This window comes from Coffea arabica, chromosome 7c (assembly GCF_036785885.1).
Source record: "Coffea arabica cultivar ET-39 chromosome 7c, Coffea Arabica ET-39 HiFi, whole genome shotgun sequence".
Taxonomy (NCBI): domain Eukaryota; kingdom Viridiplantae; phylum Streptophyta; class Magnoliopsida; order Gentianales; family Rubiaceae; genus Coffea; species Coffea arabica.
In genome coordinates, this window is record NC_092322.1 from 36702656 (window position 1) to 36727063 (window position 24408).

At 35.1% G+C, this 24408-nt stretch overlaps 1 protein-coding gene and 1 long non-coding RNA gene across 2 annotated transcripts; one reads left to right on the forward strand and one right to left on the reverse strand.

The window, feature by feature from the left end:
* Positions 1 to 727: 727 nt before the first annotated feature.
* On the forward strand, positions 728 to 2004 carry LOC140010224 (uncharacterized). Its single transcript, XR_011817519.1, has 2 exons — positions 728 to 990; positions 1755 to 2004. It is a non-coding gene; the product is annotated as an uncharacterized lncRNA (long non-coding RNA).
* A 3146-nt stretch (positions 2005 to 5150) lies between these two features.
* On the reverse strand, positions 5151 to 23230 carry LOC113698961 (uncharacterized). The gene is made up of 12 exons (XM_027218948.2): positions 22673 to 23230; positions 20256 to 21702; positions 14606 to 14613; positions 12201 to 12376; positions 9794 to 9854; positions 9606 to 9704; positions 9253 to 9347; positions 8847 to 8960; positions 7602 to 7669; positions 6783 to 6893; positions 5921 to 6158; positions 5151 to 5387 (listed from the first exon to the last, which is right to left on the reverse strand). Exons 2-12 carry the CDS (start codon positions 21635 to 21637, stop codon positions 5277 to 5279), a joined length of 2463 nt encoding a protein of 820 aa, XP_027074749.2. The 5' UTR covers positions 21638 to 21702; positions 22673 to 23230; the 3' UTR covers positions 5151 to 5276.
* Positions 23231 to 24408: the final 1178 nt, after the last annotated feature.

Here is a 24408-nt window from a genome sequence, read left to right on the forward strand (position 1 = left end):
AGGATCGATTAATTATATGGCCTTATTACACAACTCAATAAATGAATTATTACCAAAATAGAAAAGGTTATAAGTATTGAATACATTCACATAGTGAAATCAAATATATATATATATATATATATATATATATATATATATGGGTTTAAAATAAAATTGTTAAATTTAAACCCATGTATATCTATTGAATAGCATATGTACGGATACAATTAGTCTGTTTAGGTGAAATCAAATAGAGATATATTAGATGATATTCATTCTGTCCAGGTAAAATCAAATAGATATATACATGGATTTTAAAAAAACTATTCATACACATGGTCAATGAGGGATGAAAAAATTTATTTTGTGAAATATGAGGGACGAAACAATTCATTTTATAAAATATAGAGAACTATAGATGGATTATGTAAATTTTTATCACATACAAGGCATATGATGAATTCCGGCCAAAAACTAGTTGGAAATCTAGATAGGGACCAAATTTGATCGATGTGAATTTGTAAGGGACATAAAATTATATTTTTAAAAGTAAGGGACGAAAAAAGTTGTTTTACAAAATGTGAGGAACATTTTAAATGATTTTCCTTTAATCTAAACTTCCCAAATTATATTTGAACTACCAATTGCCACTTGGAAACCTTTCTGTGAAATTACAATTATAGAATGAGAACCTATCCAATGTTGGTTTCTGGTGTCATGTCATCAGTTGTATATTGTGGTTGCTTTGACAAAGTTTGATTAGGATCCCGATTACTAAAAGTAAATTAGCCAATTGAGAATTTTGCATAAGCGGAGGGTACAATTTATAATCAGATCAATAACTAGAGGGCCATAGTGCAAATTTTGCATTGTTTATCTCTTCCCCGCCGCTTCGTCATGTTTGTATGCATCTTCTTGATGCGTAAATACCAGAAGAGGCAAAACGGAGAGACGGAAATTTCAGGGAGAATCAAGGGACCAGGATTGATTGACTTCAAGTAATTTAAGGTAAATAAATCATATACTTGAGTTATATAAAGCTGAATTGGATTGAATTGTATAAACTTATAGAGAAAAGTGATGAGTTAGACAATTACTAGTTGAGGAAATAAAGTTGGACAGCTATTAATTAACTTGATTCGAATAAATTCTTGTGTTTTGTTTGTTATATTGACTTGTAACTGAGCATCTGTAATGGGTATACACAAGAAACTGGAAGAATTTTAGCTTTAATCACCAAGAACACCATGTGCTGCAGGTAACTTTACGGCCAACAGTCAGCCTGAGCAGTTTTGAAAAATCAACTATAACTTAGTATAGAAAAGTCAAAATTGAGTGCTGACAATAGCATTTGAAACTAGATTAAAAAATCTTTCCAAAGATACAATATTCTAGCTCTAGTTCATTGTCTATTAATACTGGAAAATTTGCAAATTTGGCATGAAATCATGACCTGCACAGCTAGGGACTGAAAAATTGCAGTGACTTGCAGCTTAATTTAGACTAGCTTATGATCCAAATTTCTAAAATGTTCTTCTAATGATCATTAGTGCTTCAAGTCTAGTTTCTAACAGCACAATTTTTGTGATTTTTGACATATATAACCCAAGTTGCAAATTTTTAAAGGAGCATCGTTAGTGATGATTTAACAAGTGACAGCACAGTATTGACATTAGATTTCGTTTCCTCCCATATCAATTGAGATGAATTATGTTATTAACTATTTTGAGGAGTTTTAAGCCGATAGTTAATGTTCTAATTTGCTATTTTAGGGGAAGATTAAGGGAGGATCGGAGTGACTTTTGACCGGACCTTGAATTATCCTAGAAGTTGGTAATTGGCACCTTCCTATCTCTATGGTTTTTGAAATGTATTCTAAAAAGGTTTTATTTGCTAATTGTTATGCAAAAAATGTATTTTGTTATATTAAATTGGATTGAACATATGTAATTTTTTTAGGACTATGTACTTATGAATGATTGTACTATGTGTTTAAAAGTGATTGTCATTTGATGTTTTAGACATATTGGACTTATTAAAACAAGTAAATGATAGGAAAAGGCTTTAGGCTATGTAAATGCTGGTATGGTCTTGCCACGGGATGTAATAGTGGGTAACGGTCCAATCATGGGTATAAAGTGACACATAGTATGATATCAGGAGTTACATTTTAAATGGAATATGGCCCTATCACGGGTAAAAATAGTGAGTAAAGGCCCTATTACGGGTATAAAGCGACCATAACATGTTTTTTAATTGAAGGCAAAGTGAGAATAAGAAAAGATCACACGGATCAAAATTAAAGAATTACAAAATATGAATTTGTACATAAGTATGCATTACGTATATGTGAAATGTCAATTGTGATTGAATTACGTGAAATGATTTTATTAAATGTTATATTTTTTATTAATATATTCGATCCAGTACAGATATGAATCGACTTCTTATTGAACAAGCCGACGCTCACCCCCACTTAATTGGCTCTCATGCAAATGAGAATCCGGTTTAGGATGAGTTGAAGACTAGCTTTGATCAAGTTATATTCTAGAGTTAAATTTTGCTAAATTGTAGCCTATATGACTTTTATACCCTAGTAATGTATATATGTTGAAAGTTTAGTGTAAAGTATCATATGAGTGATTTTCTATGTTTGGAACATTTTTTAAGCACATTCAAAGGAATATGTAAATGTTGGTTTATAGTTATAAATTCGATAGACGGCTTTATATTCTCTTGGAAGGGTATACTAGTGCCACACTTCAAATTATAAGTTAAATAACTTTTTTTTAAATATGGTTATCGGATTTGGGACGTGACAAGGTGGCTTGGGGTTCAACCGTTACATACATGGAGCTACAACTGTTACTTATTTAGAATACGGCATTACTGTTTGAGGAGGTTTAGAGCCTTTCCTCCAGTCCCCTGTTTCCCTTTTAGCCATATGTTGTATCATTCGCATCAGCATTCAGCTTCGCCTGTTGAAGTTGGAAGAATTCCATTCTTTCTTCTTCTTCTTTTTTTTTGTGTGGTTCTTGGGTAAAAAAGCGGAGCGTCTGAACTCATTTTCTATTAAGAGTTGTTAACAAAATCTATTGCATTTAGTTGATAATTGTGTTTCTGAGAAGAAAAAAGGTAGTCAAGCAAGGTATCTAAACAATTATGTAAATAAGATGAAAAAGCCATCAACCAAACACAGCATTCAAGAGTTGCTGGCTTTTGGGGTTAAATTTGGAATTAGATTTAATTAACTAACTTCAAAAGTCTGATAAAAAAAAAACACAGCATTCGCTTTTTTTTTTTTTTTGGGATAACCCTTCTTCCATGAGATATGAACAAAAAATTGGTCGGTGCAAGTCAATTTCACTTTGCCAATTTTTGGAATGGTGGTAATGAAGTTAGCCTAATTTCTGGTAGTCTCTTAGCATATGATGTCCTCTTTTTATAACGTTTTTAGCTTCTTCACGGGCACACAAGTATCAGCCGAGACAACCCGGTGCTAGAATGCATGAAGGAAGTTTTCGTTCCTAATGGATAGGGTTGGGTATAATGAGCTTTTTCCTTTTGTGTCTTTTTTGGTGAAATACAATAGTTGCATCCGTGTCTTTTTTTCAAACTGAAGACGCAAACTTGGTATTTCAACCTTTTTTTAATTATTATTATTACAATGATATATTGTTTTTTCTTATTATATAGAATATGGTAGGGGAAAAAAAGTAGAAGTTTTAGTGGGGCATATATAGAATTGGGTAACGCGCACCCATTTGAAATCATATATATTTATGACTCGTCCATTTTAACCATTAATCAAATTGATGATATATACGTGTTGATTTAATTATATTCATTACCTAATTATAATCCATTCAAACAAGTCTAAGGGTGCATTTGATAAAACTGAAGTCTGGAATTTGAAATCCGAATCCATTAAATTATTGATTTATTAAGTATTAAATTTAATACATTTAAGTGCATATCACATTTAGTGATAAGTGAATAGTTTATCACTTAATTTTGGGAGCAAGTTTTGCCTAGAAAATTCAATGATACTTAATTAATTTGGATGTTCAATTTTTAGTTATCAAATGGTCTGAATATGTTAATATCTGAATCCATTAAGTTTCAATCTTAAATGGGATTATCAAACAGGGGAAATCATTGATTTTAGCAACTCTACTTCTAACTAATCACTATAACCTAATAATTTCATGAATATGCAATACACGAATCAGGTAATCAATCCCTTCTCCTCACTACAATACGGGTTTCTTTGTGTATCAAGAGTTTTTTTTCATACCACGCGATTACACAAAAATCATACCATGCACTTGTGTAAAGAGCATTCATAAATTTCCTTCGTACAGCTTTACCACAGTTGTTTCAAACCAGTCTTATCCTATTTTTTTCTGTTCACTTAGAGGTATCCCAATTTTTTGATCAAACTAATCTCCTAAAACCGTGTGTAAAGCCTTGTCTGAAGAATATACAACTTTTTGATCAAACTAATCTCCTAAAACCGTGTGTAAAGCCTTGTCTGAAGAATATACAACGAGATAACACATAAAAATCGATTCCGAAACCTGCTGGTAATTATCGAATTGCGAAACCAGTTGAACTAGCCATAGGAGGCCCAAACCACTCTTATCATTCTTTAGAATTTTCGTATTTACATGTTGATTTATGGCATTGCTTTTTCTGTGATGACACTGCTGCCTCGTCCAAGCAATGATGTTCAAAAGCTAGAGTAAGCCCCTTACGGTTCCCTCATCTAAGCATTTGAACCATATCGACCTATCTAGCAAACATCTCTCACATATTCACAGATTTGGTACGAGCCAAATTTCCTGAATACCTTGAACCTTTTTCAAGCTTAAACATAATGAAAATTTAGACAAAAATCAACACAACCCAGTCGAAAATAATTTACAAGTCCTTATCACAAATACCCCAAAATATTCGTTTACTTCAACAACATAGCCCAACTCCAACCCCCCCCCCCCCCCCCCCAACAACACAAGAAAACCTCTGAAAAACAACCGACCAACCAACCAAATAAATCAGCTTCCTTCCCACCATAAGCACGTGTAGTCCACGAGCATTTCTTTTGAAGAAATTCTGGTTATATATACGAGGATATTAAAAACAACTACGAGCTAATAACAGCAATCTCCAAAATAGTCTAAAATTCATTGTATGGCATTGTTTTGGAGCATCCAAACCAGTACATCAGTCTATGAAACTCGGAAGTATATATATTACATGACAAAAAGTTCATGATAATTCAACTCTGCCAGCTAATTTGGAGACATGAAATGTGCCCGGGCAAGATGGTATTCTTTCCCGGCAATCACAACACCAGTAGACGTCCAATTGATATCCTCCCATTCTAGATTGTCTCCCAATACCTGTCAAATAATTTCATGCACACAGCAGAAGTTTAGAAAAATGGATCCTGTCATAGAGACATTATGCTAATTTTTCCTAGGTGACACTTACAGGTTAGGAGTCCCAAGTCATTTCATTTTGTCTACACATTCATGTACAATTGTTTGTTGCTCCATTTTCATTGATTTGTCCATTTAACTTGCAAGGGATACCATTTACAAGTTCTTAAAAAAAAAAAACTAAAAGCTTGATAATTTAAGTGAACTACAATTATCCCTAGAAACCAAAACTTGAGATTTCAGAAGTTGCAGTAATGCTTTTAGTCGTGCTCTCTTCATGTCAAACTAAACATACATAGATAAACTCATAAGACAAGGAAAGAAAAAACAACCCCCCCAAAAGGTGGCTGATCTACTTTCAGTGTATGCTAAAAAAGGTCAATCTCATAATGAATGAAGAAGGACCATTCTACATAGATGTATTAAAATCTCAATATATCTCACTCCTTTCTCTTTCCAAATAAGAAGAGTTGCATATCACATTAAGAGATTACCTCCACATGCTCAAGGGGCAGTGGGATCCCAATTGATATCATCTTTGTTTGGCGAAGGAGATTCTTACAACGAGACCATCGGAAGGCATCTATAACAACATTTTCTCCATCCATCAGGCCTTTTTCACCATTTGAAGTATGTGAGCTATGAGTTACAGATTTGTCAGCTTCTGCTTCTTGGGCCTGAGACACTGATGTAGCCTTTACCATCTTCTCTCCAGCAAAGCAAAGCTCAAACCTATACTTGCCAGAGTTAAGAGTAAATGAATAGCAACTTGCCAGGAAGGCAATAACAATTATCAGGTTGCATATTGAAAGAAGAAGATATTCCCATGCATCAAGATAAATAAAAGTGCTAACAGTTTGCTTTTATGTAAAATAAAAAGAAAAGAAAAAGATTTAAACATTCATTTCCTCTTGCAACAGCCTCTAACTAACAAACAAATAAGTCAGAAAATTTTGATCCAGGCTAATCAGAAAATGCTAAAGCAAAACTCATCATAACAAAAAATTATGTGTATAGCTCAATTATCGCTGTCCTGGAGAGAGAGAGAGAGAGAGGAGGCCCCAGTAGTCTCTTTACTTTCCTGTTTGACAAAACGGATATTGTAAAATAATTTCACCGAGGATGCTCAAAATAAAACTGAGCATAATATGATACATGAATCTTTTAAAAAAAAATACCAATAATACTCAAATAGTTTGATTAGCACATCCTTTCTCCTGTCTAAATATTCTATTCAAACATGAAGAATTGATTGTTTCTCGAAAGGTTGCATCATGACATGGAACTAGTAAAATACATTGACTTAAACCAGAAGCATGAAGAAAACATTTGCTTACTATTACCAACCACCATTACCTGCGGCTATGGGTTTCCAAGTAGAGTACTTCCCCCTTTTTCAAGCGCGAAGCTGTAAACAGGGGTTTCTTAAGCCCCTTGTCTGCAACCACACTGATGCTGTATTTAAGCCTAGACAGACAAAAGGAAATAGACTAATCAAAAGAGCAAAGAATAGGTGAATATACAAGAGCTTATCTGATTTATCACTATGAAGTTTCACAATAAATTGGTCATTTTCTAATCAGTTCAGGTAAACAGATTTATACAAGCATGTCTCTTTAATAGTCTAAATGAACTCTCTTGGATTCTCAGTCACTATAAATTCATTGCTGCAGCACAGAAAAGATGAACATGCAAAATTATCACTTTAATGCACATATGAGAAAAGGTTCCACCGGCTAAGTAGAAGATGGGCTCCACTAATTTCTGTCTGTACTACTTGTAAGCCAAAAGATTCTTGATTTGAAAGACGACCAATTTTGCCAACTAAAAGCACAATTCAAGAACTTAAGAGTCATTGCTAGTTTTATGTATTACATATGATGTTTCACCCCCAAATGCATGTCTTTATCTATTAAGCCAGAAACAAAGAAAGTGAACAGAATTTACAACAATACTAGAAAATTGTCTAATTCCATCCTTTTTTGTAGCTTTAAAAACACGAGAAAATCTTACTACGAAATTCAGCCAATGGTCCCATCCCCCTGGCATCCATAATCTTCCTACTCTATTTACCAACGAAAAAACTTCTAATACTTACCAATAATCAGTTCCCAAAAACAAAAATAAAATCCTTCAAAAGAAGCAAACTAGAACAGTCCAAGTCATATTACTTACCAAGGCTCACCACATAGGTTGAATTGCACAGTCACTTCTCGTACAAATCTTTGTTGTCGTAGTGCATTCTAGAGAGAGAGAGAGAGAGAGGAAGGGGTGGAGGGGAGAAGGGGAGAGGTAAAGAAATAAAAAAAGTTAGTTAAAAATAATACAAAAAAGGTATACAATAGCAGCGTCCTTAGTAAACCAAGCATAATATGCATATTTGACATTTGCAATCTGTTAGATACTACTCAGCAAGCTTACAAAGCTCCTTGAGCACATCTCTCGTGTCTTTTGAAATTTAGAAGGGCTAATCCATCTATTCAGAACACTTAGAAACCCGTATCTTACAAGAAGTTAAGACATCTAATGCACTTAAGACATCTAATGCTCTTAAAGAATACTTCTTCCTCTGGAAAAAAAGAATGAATAGATAAGAACGAAAGCAAAACCAATGAAATGAAAATGAAAAAGAAGATAAAGAAAGATGAGATAAGAAGAAAAATTTTCCTGCCTAATCAATTAGTATTTGATAGCTATTAGCCGCTATAACACAGCTCCAGTAATCAGAAGTGGACTATTTATGTTTGCCACTGCAAATGCGCAAGTCGCGCAAGTCCGCCCCAAGACACTAAAAAGCTTGCAGTTACAGCTCCCACCATCCCCTCCCTCCCCATCACAAAAATGAAAATTGAACATTCTCGTAAGATGATGAAATCACATAAACAAAGAAACATAGCAGCTGTCAAAAGTTCACCCAAAAAAAGGGAAAATCAACATTTTCAAACATATATTTGACCTCAACCATAACAATATGACCACCAAATCCCATTTAAATGTAAAAATTGTGAACTACCATGACTAAGAACATAGCAGATCTAAGGCATGATGCTCTAGGGCAGCTCTTTAGTTGAAACCAAAGTAGGGAGGAATACCAGAATAAATACAGCAGCTTATTGAGATCCACAGGCAACAACAAAACCAATATAGAACAAGCGAAAAAAGAAAATAAGTCCTGCAACTATTAAACTCCCAAATAAAGTTATCTGCATTGTCTTTAGCATCTTACAGGGAGCATCTTTTGTAAATCTTTCAGAAGAATTATTGTTCAAGGTTGTGTTTGTTTTTCCCAGAAGCATCAAATAAAGTTTAAAGTTCTTAAAATGTAATGACAACAATGCTAGGAAAGATGATGCAAAAATCAGGAAGGTGGAAAGCAAATGTTCACACAGAAAGAGTTTAATCTGAGTTTTGAATAAGTACCGAAGCTGCAGCCCTGGTAGTCATGGTGCGCTCAACAGCAACTGGGGCAAGAGTAGGCTCCATAGAAGATGAATGTGTAAGACATGGCTGTACATCAAAAACTGCCCCTCCTTTCTGAAGCACATGTAAGGTGGACGAAACATTAAACTGTGCCCCAGCAAATAAAACTTGCCTGCTCTCTCAGCCCATAGAATAAACCAATGAAATATAGATCTTACCAAGTCATTTATTGTTAGCAAGCAATTAACAACCACAAAGTTGACAACTAAAATTGCTAGAGAATGACAGGGACAAAAGATTCATACAATGCAACTTCTAAAGTTGAGATAACATAGTAGTAAGTGTTGCAGATAAAGAAAGGAAAGCATAGGAGAAATGAAAAAATGAAGAATGTAAGAACTCGAACCTTCACGACACAACAACGCTCAACACGGTAACTGCAGCCAATGGCAGCTCCCCAAGAACGTGATCTAACATTGTTTCTCAGCATTGAAAGATAGCCTTTAACATAATTCAGTTGCGAATTAGACATATATCGACTGATGTATATATAAACTAATATGATTGCAAATATTATATATATAACGTCAACCACTAGGATCGCAAATTGTGACTGTTGAGTACTCTATAACATGACATAAATTAGCAATAAGTTTTTTCAAGACAGTAAGCACTCATATGATGCAAATTTTAATCTAAACTAGCTTTGCAAGCACTCAACACCAGAAACAGTAGATATCAAGTTTCATGCTGACTTACAGTCTTGTGGAGGTAATACTCTGATAGTGACACGTAACTCCTGAATTGTAGCTTCAAGGGGTGATGCAGTCGGACGACAATAGCCAGTGTGCATAAGAACTAGAGAGAAAGGAGCATATCATGCAATTCATAATTCCCAGAATGGTCATCAGAATATCAAAACACAAATAAAATACAAAACCACTTACCAGCAACAAGATCCGAATCATCAGTATATATGTCTGTCCCCCACAGCTGGCCACCTCTTACCTACGCATATGTAGTGCCAAGAAGATTAAATGAGTGTCCAATTTGATGCAAGCAAGTAGTGATCACAAAAAATCAGACAGGAGAGATGGCGATCTCACAAAGAAAGTGAAATTAGATTAATCTGACAGGAGAGATGGCGATCTCACAAAGAAAGTGAAATTAGATTAATCTGATTGATGAAAAGAAAATAAGAGTAAAATCAATTAATTCACATTTATTTGTATACATTCCGATATGTTACACACTTTCCCTAAAGGTGACTTAATTCTTACAGTTCATGATATTAATACCCAATTTATCTTTTTTCATTCTTTGAGATCTCCTACTATCAAATTGACATGAATATTATCATTTTTGGTTTCATAACATTTTTCATACAATAATGGAAACCATGTTAGTTAAGGGCACTTCTTATCATGTCCAGAAGTCAATCTCCAACATTATAGTCAGAATGCTGCCAGCGAAGTGGTTCCAAGGAGCAAAAGCAATCCTATTCAGTCCAATGGCTATCGAAACTCCATGCTGCATAAAGTCTACAAAGTTCAACCAATTAAGAGCTTAACCTAACCAGAAGGTTCTTCCAAGGGAACCAAATGTGTTCCCTGATTCTTTTTGATATGTTCAAAGGAGCTTCCAGTATCACAAGCTCAGAAAAAAAGTAGATCTTGTGAAGGCACTTAAAATACTTGATATAACTCAGTGACAGAAAAGTGCCATACCAATACTGTGATACCTAGTTTAAAATATCACCAGCAACAAGTACCTTACACTCTAGGCAATCAATTTGATAACATAATGTCTCGTAAAGTGGTGAAAAAAAATAAAACAAAGCAAAACAAAACAAAAGCAAACATCCTGGAGCTGAACAAAGGTCCTTGCTGGTGATTTGTACAAATAAATTGTCCAGTTAGCAGGAACAAAAAAAAAAAAAAAAAAAAAAGAGAGAGAGGGAGAGCGACGGATACAGAGAAGATTCGATGGCTTTAGAACCAAGCAAAGGGCAGAAATGCTGCCAGAGAAGATCACCAGAATTCATAACTAAGGGGGTGCTTGGTTCATGTTTTGGAATTGGTATTGGAGATGGAATGATATACAAAAAATTAGTATGGGTTTGAACCCCTGGTATTATTCCATGGACTAGTGCTTGGTATAAATATAGTTGGAATGGTATCAAAATTAATTTTTTATTTTCTAATTATTGTTCTTGGATTGATAATCACGCCCACCATCAAATCACTACCAATCCAAATCTTTTTTGTTTTTTGTTCAACAATTATCAACAAAAACTCATGACTAATCAATAAAAGATTTGAACGATTTGAGGAGAACGATTGCAATGAGGAGGACGATTTGATGGCAAGGGAGGAGAAGAAAGGGTCTACTGGGGTGAGGGGGGAGTGACCGGCCGTGGGAGAAGAAGAGAGATTTTGTCAGATGCTATGGAAAAGGAAAAAAATCGGTGACCTCCAACTGGTCTTGGTCCCACCCACTAAGGCTGGACTTGAAGACATCAATGGGTCCTTTGCCAAGCTTGTAGAGGTGGACCTTGACCTCGGGCACCTTCATTCTAACCGAACGGATCTTACGGGGAGAATTCAGATAATAACGGTGATGACTCGTCGGCGTTTGCTGGTGCTGCTTCCTCTTCGATTTCTTCCATTTGAATCTATTTTTCTGCCGGCAAGCCCATGTGGGTGTTGTCAAATGCTGATAAAGAGGGAAAAATAAGAAAAAAGGGAGGAGTTGCCAGATGCCATGGGGGAGAGAGAGGTGTTGAAGGCAGCGAGGAAGGGGAGGTTCGATGGTGGAAGTCTGGGAGAGGGAGAAAGAAAGTATTTTAACAAAATATTTTGTCTTTTATTTATTCACTGTTGGAAATGAGTTGAGGGTTTTGAGTGATTCCTTCCAATATAGTCAGGAATCATAAATTGGACATAATTCCAATATTTCAATTGCCATTCCAGTGTACCAAGCACTAAGTATTGGAATTGTCATCATTCCACGTGACAACATGGATATTTTTGGAAAAATGCATTTTGTAAAGTAAACTACAATTGCAACAACTTTTGCTCCAAGATGCCAGCTATTCCTCATGGTGCTATTTATGAAACCCAACTAACAATAGATCTCTTCTAATTAAAAGTTTAACCTAGCCAATCGTAAACATGTGTTATCCAGTCTTTCATTTTTTGTCCACAGAAAATTTTGGCCAAATGAAGAAATACATTTTCATCATCTGTTTTAGTTCCTCAACTACAGCCATTCATTTTGGAGCATACACCTCAAACTTGGATTATAACACCTACTTGACCCAAAAGCAGGGTGGAAAACAACTCAAAGAATCACCTGGCGGTTTGCTGCAGAAACATGCTCAGCTGGTATCCGAATATCTAGAGTAGGACCATTTGAAGAACTTTCAGACATCTTATCTGCTTGAGATGCTTCATATTCTTTCCATACTTTAGTTAGCTCTTGCATGGATTCACCAACTTTATAAACAATGGTGGACACATCAGGTTTACCTGCCATTAAAACAACATTAACGTACAAATTGTGATACAGAAGATGATAAAAAATCTAAACCCAATGATTGAGTAATTTACACAGAGAATAACATGAAAGTGAACAAAGCCTTTCACAATGTACTGAATGTACTCGAATAACTCAGAAGGTCCAATTAAAAACAAATGAGGATCAAAAGCACCTTAAAATCTTTAAAAGTCTTTGCCAAACATGTTTCTGAAAGAGTCTAAAGATGCTCAGGTAGTCTTCACATGAATTGGAAGATGGAAAAAGAGGAAATTAATATTGTCAAAGGCCCTTAATGCATTACCAAGTACAAATGCAGAAGCGCCATACCAAATGAAACCTAGTACAGCCAAAGTTCCTGACTGTTTTTCTGAGTAGATATAAAGAAGCAAGGTATCACCTTTTTAAGCATGCCATGAACTGCTCAGGAAGTCTTTTCGTGAATTTGGAAGATGGAAAAAGAGGAAACTAATATTGTCAAAGGTCCTTAATGTACTATCAATTCCAAATGAAGAAGCATCACACAAAAGGGAACCTAATATGGTAAAAGGTCCTGAACTACCGAGGAAAGATGAAGCAGCATGGTAACACATTTGTAAGCAAGCCATGAAATGTATTAATATCATCAGCATTCTGATAACCCAATAATCTGTCAAAGTGTATTTTATAATATGCAAGATGGGATCTTAGACGAAATCACACTGCCAGTTTGTCACCAGGGAACTTACTGGTTCACCCCTCTCTGCTTCCAGGAGGGGAAAGTCTTGAACCATTAGACTCTAACAAAAATTAATAATTACCCCCATCATACACATGATGCAACCATAACATTCTCAAGAGTTAAACATGAAAAGAATGGAGCAGAGATACTCCCTCCAACCAAACTTCAATGTCCTTAACTTCCAGGTTTGGGAAGTAACAACTCTTTCTGATCTTTTCCCCCTTTCATTTTCAGAATTTGCTTCCACATGGTAATCTATATCAGTAATTTCACAGATCTGTTTCACTTGGAATTTTGTTATTTCTTCAACTGATTTTTTCACAACTTAAAAACACAGAAAATCACTACTCCAAACAATCCACAAGTCTGACAGGGAACAATTCAAAGAAAGCATTCGAGATGAACCATTCTAGAAAGCCTGAAAATAAGTTTGAAAAGTAAATTTTACTATTGTTCAATATAAATCTTGTTAATTTACTTGCTAGGAAACAAATATCGAAGCATATTCTGAATAGTTAAGAACTGGGACACTTGTAAGAAATGGGATGAGTTGCAATTTTATACTTCCCTCGTGACTTATAATTTCTGGAGCCATTTTCTACCAAAGGTCATAAAGTATGATCTCAGAACTCTGTTAAAGCAAGTCAAAAGTCTAAAAATAAAACATTGGCTTTATCACAAATTGCTGTTCAACATAGAAGAAATATTGATGCTGCTTAGGAGTAGAACATATGCATGAAAACTAGCTCCTTAGCAGCACTAACTGCACTGAGTCTGTGACAATATGGATGCTCATAATGGATGAGGATTCACAAAAGCAAGGCACTGATGATGCAACGAGGAGAGAGCTGAGTGAACAACCTGAATTACAGACTGGCACACATTACAAGTGTGCGCACAGGTGCATATATGTGTGTGGTGTGTGTGTGTGTGACAGAGAGGGGGGGTGCTTCCATGAGAGGCTATAACAGCAGAACAAAATGTCAATCAAATCTTGATTAAACTAGTCAAACCATATCGGGCATAATCCAATTCTAACATCTTAAGCCAGGAGGGGCACACATCAAGTGTAACTTTCTGTCTATGCAACACAATAGAATTTTTCATGTAGAATATCAATGCAGACTTTTTACGAGGCAAAGCAAGTTTTTGTAACCTTTTCATATAACTAATTCAGTAGCCCAACATCAGCAATCTAATGCATAAGAAATTTCCTACACAGCATCACGGAATAAATGATTCACAGAGTAAAGCATGCATTAAATTCAAGCTGAAAATATATCCGAGTATGGAGCACTTCTGTTCTGCATGTCCCACACTGTGTCCCATGCCACAGTTCAAATGTTCTATGTTTTGTGTAGCCATCGAAGGGTCTGAAAGCATATGAAAAAGAGTACAGATGAAAGAAGAAAAAAATCATGCCAACATTAATATGCACATACTCCCCTTCTATGAATCAACTTCATAATTCTCTGTTGCATGAATTAACATAACAGCTTACCTTGAGACCTGCGAAAAAAATAACGGGCAAAAGGCAGTAAGTAACCTATAGCTTTGAACCTATCCAAGAATTTGTAACATTGTACGAGTAAACTCAAAGTCTCCTTTTCACATGAGCATGCAAACTACTATGCAGTAGATGGTAGACCGCTCAATACATAAAATTCGCCATCAGTATTAATGATAAATGCAATTCCATAACTCCATTAACATCATATCATCATCACAGAAATAGTCATTTGTCGCAACATTAACCTTTACTCATGAGCTGACTTGTCAAGTGTTTCTATCATGCCAGTAACTAATTGACCATAGAATCATATAAAATACAATTTTTCATTCCTTGGTACGAACTTACTGTTGATAAAGTGGACCTCATTTAAGGTGGCACTGTGCTACCTTTCTGCAATTTAACAACTAAAGTCATGCTCAAAATTTCGAAACAGGGGTTTTTTCTTCTAGTTTCAATATTCAATGGAAGGTCCTGAGAAGCTTTATCGTAGGCGGTAAATATAATTCTTCAAACAGTTAATAGAGGTTATAACAATCGATAGGTAATTATTCGGCCTAGAAATTATAACAGAATATGTTAGAAGCAGGTAAGGAAGTGCATGCAAAAACCAAAGGTTACAAAGGTTAATACTTTTAGTCTACCTATGCCTTTCAAACAAAATCACTACCTCAATATCATATATACCACCACTTAACAAACTTTTCCCTCAGCTCATCTATATCAGCAGTTTTTTCATCAAGACCTTGTGGGAGATGGCATTTATTTGATTTGACAAAATGGTACACACATAATGGACACCCTCTAGGAGACTAAAAGGTATCAGTAGATCAAGTAGGCAAGCCAAACTTGGGCCATATTGAGTACAAGGCAACATTAAGTGTACTAGCCCTCCTACACTACAGCACCGAATAAAAAGAAACACACAGAAAGTCATTCTTTTGGGGACACGTAAAAGAGTTCAACAAACTAAAACACAACTAATTGACACTTTTACTCAAATTCATGGAAAACTGAAGTCATTGATATAAGATTTCCAAAGAATAGCCACACCACAAATAGATGAATATACTATATATGCCTCAAATGGACATACCTCAAGTGCAATAACTTCTAATTGCATGTCAAAATAGCTAACAGCCAGATCAGTAGTAAATATTACTCAAATTTCCACCAAATTTGACCATGATAAATGTAAGCCTTGTTATCAGCTCTGTACAGCAATAAAAGAAAGTATTCCACAGAAATACCATAACCATATTTCTTTTTCTTTTTTTTTTTTTTTGGTCACTATGGGATTAAAAGTACTCCTACACAAGAAGAAAACATGTACAAAACTTAACCAAATTCATCTTGTTAAAAGAGCAAGGCACATCTAGTCTTATGATCAAGTGTACTAATCGGCAAGCAACATGGTAAGAGGTTCTATCTTATATAATACTATCAAATATCGGTGTCATATTCATACTATTACATGCACATAAGGATCTTGAAAGCAATATCAAAAGAAATCTTCACAAGCCCTGAAACTTTTACATGTAACTTTAATTGGAGACTCTAGATCCATACTCACCCATTAAACCCACACCCTTCCTACTCTAGGTCCATACTCACCCATCAACCCTTCCAAGCATTAAAACTTGTAACTTTAGCACTATATACTAGTACAAGGTAAGGATATAGGATAAATATGCATTGATTTTAACTCGCCCAACTTTATCTCCCCCTTAAATAGGAAAATGACCAGAGAATATCAAAGCACCAGATTTTCAAATTAATCAAGCATATGGTAAGCACAGCTAAGCTTCTATTTAATAGCTATAACGATACGATTCTCGATATGCCAAGACGAATCAAGAACGTGAACCACAAGCCCTGGACCTAGGTTAAGGTATAACGTTCGGGGATGGAATTCATAATCAATCAAGGACTGCGCGAGATTGATTAGAACGGGAAGAATGACACCACAATCAAGGTGATTACTTGATTGATAAGTCGGCGAATCACCTTAGGCCTACTCTAAGATGTTCAAAAGGCAGTCCAAATCAATCTGCTGTCTCTAAGATGTATTTAGGACAAAAAGCAAGATGGTTCGATTACGTTCAAAGACAAATTAGGAAAAAGTATCCTAAATTCCACATTCGTCAAGGATTTGTGCCAAGATCAGATGCTCAGAAAAGTCAAACAAATTTATAAATGTAGATCAACACACATACAGATGCAAAACCTAACTCTACCTGTGCCGTACAACTTGAACCACAGCAAAATTGAGAAAATTAACTTACTTTTGCATCCCGGTGACAAGAGAAACGAGGAGTAGATCAGTGAGATCTGTTCTAGATGGAGGATCTTTTGGAGGACTAATATGCCTACCGAGGGTCATGTTTAGAAATAGGTCAGGTTCAGGATCAACCAGGGAACTAGAAGGGTATTTCTTGATTTAAACTAGAAGAGCATATCTCGATTTATAACATAGAATGTAACGCTTGCTCTTTCTAATATTGCCATGTGGCTAACAGAGTTTCTATATCAATTCACTGCCGTTGATTCTGCACAAAATTAGCTGACCTTGATAAATGCCAAATGGCTCATGCCTATATACACTATAGCACTTCAAGTCACAGAAAAAGGAAAATAGGGGTCTAATAGGGTCAAGTAATTGCAATACAAATTACTTCAAACCTATACGATCAAATTCGTAGACAAGCACTTAGATGGTTACTCTTATGGATTTCAAACCTTCAGCAAAATGCACTATGCATACAATACTGAAACTAATGGAGTTGAAATGTATTGTAAACTGGTGTGTGTCTCAGATTAATTACACTCTTGCCTAACATTGAGATGATGAGGGTAAAAAATCGAGCATATTGTTTTCCTGCCCAAACAAAATAAGATCCTAACGACTTCATATTTAAGGATTTCATATTAATAACGTTTTTTCCTTCAATCCTTGAGCATATTCCATAAACTTCACATGCTTATATAGTGCATTTACCCAATCCCAAGCTGCAGTAACACAGGAAACCTTTATATAAAATCTATCATATAATTGAAACAGATGTCAGGGGCTATTCTTTTTTGCTTGATGTTATTTAGTCACATTTAAAAGGCTGTCCTCACTCAAAATAAGCTCATTGTAGCTTAAAAACTCTTTTGAGGCATCCCAGTGCTTTTCACTTTTATTCTTAGCTTACATTAGCTAAAATAATCCAAGCTCTCAAGCACCCTTTGTTTTTCTTTTGCATAATAGCTTTAGCCTTTCAAGCTGTTCTAACAAACAAATCCTTGGAATTGTTTAAAGAGTCTTTCAAGACATAATTTCTGACCAACTTTTAGAAAAGCTAAAGAAAACTATAGAGGCCCATGGGCTCTATCTAGATTACAGAGGAAATGATAGCTATGTGATGGGATAAATGTTCTAACACCATGCTCAAACCCAATCAATAATGCTAGGCAGGCCAGTCAAATGGATTAAAAAACTCAATCAATGAATGAGTCCAGTTCGTCATATCCCGAGCCTGCCACAACCAAGTATGATTAATTTGGCTTTGGAATGAAAGAGCATTGCAAAGTTACAATCTATACCACATGACATTTGACAATACCATGCATTCTACAATAGAAAAAGCTACATTTAAAAGTTTGTATATCATAAAAATATTTTACTTATGGTTAACATAGAATTAAATTTTAAACGTTTTTATACAATCAATGACTACTAGGAACTTTCTTAGTGAGATAATCAACTTTGAATTAAAACCCAATGTCACTGAGATTTCTGAAATTCTTTTTCTGATTTGTTTTGTCTAATTTGGTCAAGTTAAAATGAGTTATTAAATGACTGAGATTTTATTTTGAAGTTGTTTTCCTTTATTAGAATTTAAGTAGACATGTGACAGTACAATTTCTGATATTGGCCATTTATTATGTTCTTCAATAGAAAATCTTGTTTCCACAAGAGTTTTTTTTTAGCAACTATAGTTACAAAAATTCTTTCTAAAGCCATTTTCTTCTTGTGAAAAATTTTAGTTGCAATATAATGGAACGAAACCAAGCTTTCAAAATGCAATATATTTACCTTAGTGTAACTATAGTTTGCGATAGATAAGTAAACCAATGACGAAGTTGGTGTGTACCTGTAACACAATCCACTGTTGTGCTATTTGGTATCAAGAAGCTATTTTGAGGCCCTTTCTGAAATGTCACTTGTCCACAATGATTTTAACATGCTAACTGCTGACAGAAAAAAATACCGCTTGCTAGACACACAAGATGAAACTATTATGAACAGATTGAAAGGGCGAAAGAGGTGAGCAATCCTCTTTTTGATACTTAAATGTCACACTCACTCAACTTATTCTGATTTTCTTTCTTTTAAGCAGTCATATACCATTTCTTTTAGTCTTCATAAAAAATGGCAATTCCTTTTCGAAATTCTATTATGTGGTTCACGGGATAATGAACCTAATAATTGCAAGCTCATCTATATGGCATTTTGAATATGGAATTATAAGTATAATGTAGGAGACATGCATGATCGATATGCAAACATGCTTGATATCTCCATTTCATTACGTACTTTTTCTGGCATATAGTGTTTAATCTAAACACCAGTTCAGATATGACAGTTCAGATATGACCGAGATAACGCACGAGTGCATGCGAAAGATCTTCCCTTGCACTCTTTTATCCCTTCGAAATCTTCAACCATTATCATGTTTTTTCTTGAAAACTTTATCTAATCTATTGGATAGCAACGAGCCCTCAGCTTTTTGAATTCAATAAGTGAATAAACAGGCGTTGTTTCTTTTAACTACTATGTTAAGATAGTCAAGTTATTGGCTAGTGGAAAATGAAAGACTTAGAGCATTTGTGTAAGAATGCCGGTGAGAGAGAGAGAGAGAGAGAGAGAGAGAGAGAGAGGGAGAGAGCATCAAGAAGAAGAAACCAGACCAAATATCTAATGAGAATCAGTATTGAACAATACTAATATTCATCTCAAAAATTCACAAAAACTACTGCACCTTTTGCCTTTTATGTTAAATAAACATATAAGATCGGGTTCTCCTAAATCCAGATATAAAGATGTCAAAACAGTTCAAAAGGGCATTAAAATTAGATCTTTCATAAAATCCTGAAACTTCAGTATTTCTAGCTTCCCAAGACACTTGGAGAAACTTCCAGGAAGGAACCACATTAAAATGCATTTCCCTCTGAATAACATCCTTCCTCCTGAGTCATCAATACAAAGATCAAGAAAAACCAGATCTACCAAGAAAGATCTTGTTCTTCTTTAGCACCTAAATACTTACAACAGATCAAAGCACACCCTTATATTCGACTATGAGACATGGTAAATTAGGCATGCAATCTTTGGAACTTATTTTTAAAAATTCAAATAAAAAGGAATAAATTAAATAACCTTGACAATTAGCATTTAGCTACAATTAAAAGATTGTTGATACGCAAATTATTAAAAGTGAGAGTAATAACCAAAACAAGGGGAAAAAGACACTTCCACAAGTCAAGACCTGAAGTATCAAATTATCTCGAAAACATGCATCTAAAGAAATAAAGCATGGGATATTGCCATCTCCAAGAAAATAATAGGCAACCACACAACTTTTGAAATCCATACCCTTCATTATCTTGATTGCGCGACCTAAAACGAGGATCACGATGAGTACGTTGAGGACTGCCCCTTGGCCTAAGCATCCTCTTACGCTGCTGAACTCCATAATTAAAAACTTCTCTCTCCCTTTCTGCACCCCCTTCAGCTTCACCACATACTTCATCTGACTCCTTGTCATGATTCTTATTGCGTTTGTCATATCTTTCACCTTCCTCCTCTGCATCTCTTTCCTTTTTCCTCTCTCTAGGCTCCCTGTCAACATTTTTCCAACTATCAGTGTCCTTTTGTTTCTTTAATTCTGAGGTTGGATTCTCTAGCTCTGCAGCTCTGCTGGGGACATCTACCATTTCCTTATCATTGTGAGGACTTTCTTTTTCAGCTCCATTCCCTGATTCCTTTTTCATAAAATCCTTTTCTCTTTCTTTTACTTTCTCCTTTTCTCTCAAAAGATCTTTCCTCTCCTTGTCCAACCTCTCAGCTTCTCTCTCTTCCCGCATTGGCTCCTTGTTTTCACTATTGCTATTGCTGCACAACTGCAAAGCGTTTCGCAGGTCATTTCTTTCTTTATCCCTTTCTCCCCAATCCCTTTGTTTTACCTCTTTCCTTTTCCTTTCTCTCTCTTTCAATTTATTCTCCCCTTTAAAATCAACCTTGTTCTCTCCAACAGCCTCACGTGCTTCACCATACTCCCTTTCCTCCACATTTGGGGATTCCTTTACACCCTCAACTGGGCCATGCAAACTGGATCGTGATGCTTGCCATGGATCCACATTCCCTCCAGAGGCATCAGGATACCTTTTTCCCCTGTGTTGTTCATTTGAATTTTTCCAGTTCGGATGGTTGCTTGCCCCACCATAAGACTCCTTATCTACCTTTATGTCAGCTCTATGTTCTGGATATGTTTCCCTTTCATGCTTGGTTGCTTTATTATCATCTCCTCTGCTGTCAAACTTCACATCCTTATCAAGCCTACTGCCTATATGTAACTCCCTTTGTTCAACCTTACTTTCACGGTTCTCAAACTTAGGGTCCTTATTTCCTTCCTTGGTATCTCGAAATTCCAACCTGCTTTCAAAACCTGAAGGGTGATCCAAATGAGTGTCATTTGAAGATGATGGCACTCGGTACATTGGAAGCAAAGGTGATCTTCTATCTGCATCACGAGATTCAGTCCTCGGTAGCTTTGGCATCCGAGCATCCTGCCCTATGTCATAAGGACTATGGAAATCACCCGAGGTTGAAGACTCCAGTCTACCCATCACACCAGGGAATGTGCCGGAATCCTCATGCTGGAACTTTGGAGCAGAGGAAAGACCATGACTGCCACTAACACCCCCACTTCCATTTCCGACCTCCTCATGCGACCTTTTACTAGGCGGAGCACTCATGTTCTTGCTGTTCCAAAAAGCAAAGCTATAAAAATGTAAAACTTATATCATTTGCTGGTCAGCACCTGCAAAAGATTAAATTAATTGGTTAAAGTTGTCCAATTTTACAAAGCACAAAATAACTGGATCTTCACCTGGGGCCAATTTGGCAAGACTTATGATAGCATTCCAAATCTGAATACTATTTGATACGTTGCAGTATCCCAGATGAGAATAGCATTTGCACATGTTAAACACTACTAAAAGTTTACGTTTTAAAAAGAAGCCAGTCAGGCTTTCCTAGCTTCTTTGGCAATGCATCCTCTAAAATCCACTTTCTTGTCAAAAATTTTACCAATTCGGATCTTCGCAAATAACACAATCATGCCAATAGGCAAAAAATAAGAATATCGTTTCTAGATCCTTAAGAACAATCTGCATGGCACAATTCAACAACTGGACAACTTTAATTCTTGTGAACCCTCAAAACCAAAGTTTTAATTACTCCCTAGGTTACATGAACACAACAATTCCGTCAACAAAAGGAAAAAATCACAAAAAAATAGTCAATTGAAGATTCAAAAGCGACAGAAAATTCTCAACCGTACACTCTTTTCCAGACTTCGGGACTCAAAAATTCAAAACCTTCCCAGGTATAAACAGCAAAAACTCGAATTCACAGTAAAAAACTCAAATTCAAGTACCTATCTCTAAAATTAACATCGAAATAATCCAGAAAAGGGAAATCAAATTAACACATTCATTTATCTTACCCAAAAAACCCCCCAAAAAATCTCAGAAAACTAAAGAGAAAAAAATTGAAGAACAATTAGAAAAAACATTAGGCATTTGACGCCAAAAAGCTTTCCAGCAAAAAATTTTCACCTGAAACAATCAAAACGTGCGGAACTGCATGTGTTTCATGGTGTGCGTGTGTGTGTGCTTGAGCCACTGCAAAATTCACCCGATTAATACATCTGCATAGAGTTCAGAACAGAAATTAACCAATATAAAGGAGAAATTAATCGAACATTTGGGGAATTTTTCTTGAATTACCTCTCAGTTCTGCTGCTTTTCTTCCTCTCTCTAGCCTCTGGGACTTTGGGTTTCCGTTTGAGACTTTGGGTTTCCGTTTCCTATTTGTTTTCGGCTTTTGCCATCTGAGATTTGGTGATGTATGAAAATTGAGGCCAACTAATCAACCCGAACCGGTAGAAACCGGTCTGATTGACAATTCTCGATTTAATTATACGGCTTGATTGGAGGTAAATTATGTGGAATTCTTCTCTTCTTGTTAATTAGTTTAGCTTTTATTTTGACCCAAAGAAAGAAAGGATCTATAGCGATGATGGGTGATAGTAATATGAAATACGAGACCGAGCAATTAGATTAAACCGATATGATTGGTTTGATTAACAATTCTCAATTTAATTATGTAGTTCAACTGGAAAAGAAAATATGTGAAAATTTTTTCTTCTTGTTAGTTATTTGCTTTTAATTTGACCTGAAGAGAAACGGATGTATAATGACGAGGGATGGTAGTTGTATGAAATATGAAATTGAGTAAGCGTATCGAATTAGTAAGATTAGTTTGATTTGACAATTCTTAACTCAGTTCATATGATTCAATTTGAGGGAGAAGTATATAGACTTTTTCGTCTTGTTAATTCGAATAGATTTCAATATGACCTAAAGAGAAATTGATCTATAGTGAAGGACTAAATTGGTAAGGATTGGGCATGTTGGTAATTCTAAATTCTGTTCATATGGTTCAATTTGAAGGAAAAAATATTTAGAATTTTATTCTTCTTGTTACTTATTTTAGCTGCTAAATTTACCTATATGTAGCCAAGTGTGGTGGTAGTAGTATGAATAATAAAACCAAACTCGTAGGATCGATTATGTTGCTAATTCCCGATGAATTTTGTTTTTTTTGTTCTTGTTATTTTCTCTATTTTTATTTCCTGAAAATTCCATTTTTTGTTGAAAATGTCTCTTTGTTTTAATTCTCATGAATTTTTCAATAATTTGTAAAAAGCTCTTTCTCTAAAACAAAGAAATCAAGAAAAAGTTTGTACAATTCAATTGGAAGGAAATATATGAAATTTTTCTTTTTTTTTAATTCGGTAGCTTTTAATTTGTCCAAAATTAGGATGTGTAGTGAAGTTGGTATTTTCTTTCCATTATGATTTTCCTTTTTGTTTATAAGATCTTGTCTAACCTTCTATGCATCTCATACTTTGAAAAAGATTTTCATTCACGTGTTTCAAGATTAGATTTTAACATCTATTGTTAACTTTCTTTGACAAACTAAAATAAAAGTTTTCATATTCTATACCTTTGTTTGATGGGATGCATTTTTGCTTTTGAGAAACTTTTCAAGCACAATTTTGCAATCCTCCAAATGCTTTTTTAAGAATATGCTATTGTGCAGGACAAGCTTGCACTAAATAATATGGAACTTGAAGAAAGGCTTGTTGCCCGTTAATATAATTTTTTTTTTATAAAACAAAAATCCGTTAAGATAATTAATTATAGCAAACCGAGAGATAGATTGTTTCTCCAAAAAATTCATGCTTGTACTTGTAATGAGTCTGGTTTTGAAATATCCAGATTTCGGCCCAATAAAAAACTTAATAAGTGAGTTTGGGTTGGTGCATCTATGGTCGATAAATGAAGACTCAAGCACAACTTTTTTTATGTTTATTGGACTTTGGGCTAAAAAAAGAACTGGCCCAAATTCTAAAATTCATACTTTAAAATATTATATGTAACTAATATCACAAATTTGT

Coding starts and splice junctions, on each gene's coding strand:
- LOC113698961 (XM_027218948.2), bottom strand. CDS start 21,637: ATGAGTGCTCCGCCTAGTAAAAGGTCGCATGAGGAGGTCGGAAATGGA. Junction 9,855..12,200: donor TTTCTGCAGCAAACCGCCAG/GTGATTCTTTGA, acceptor ACATATGCGTAG/GTAAGAGGTGGCCAGCTGTG. Junction 9,348..9,605: donor AGTATTACCTCCACAAGACT/GTAAGTCAGCAT, acceptor ATTATGTTAAAG/GCTATCTTTCAATGCTGAGA.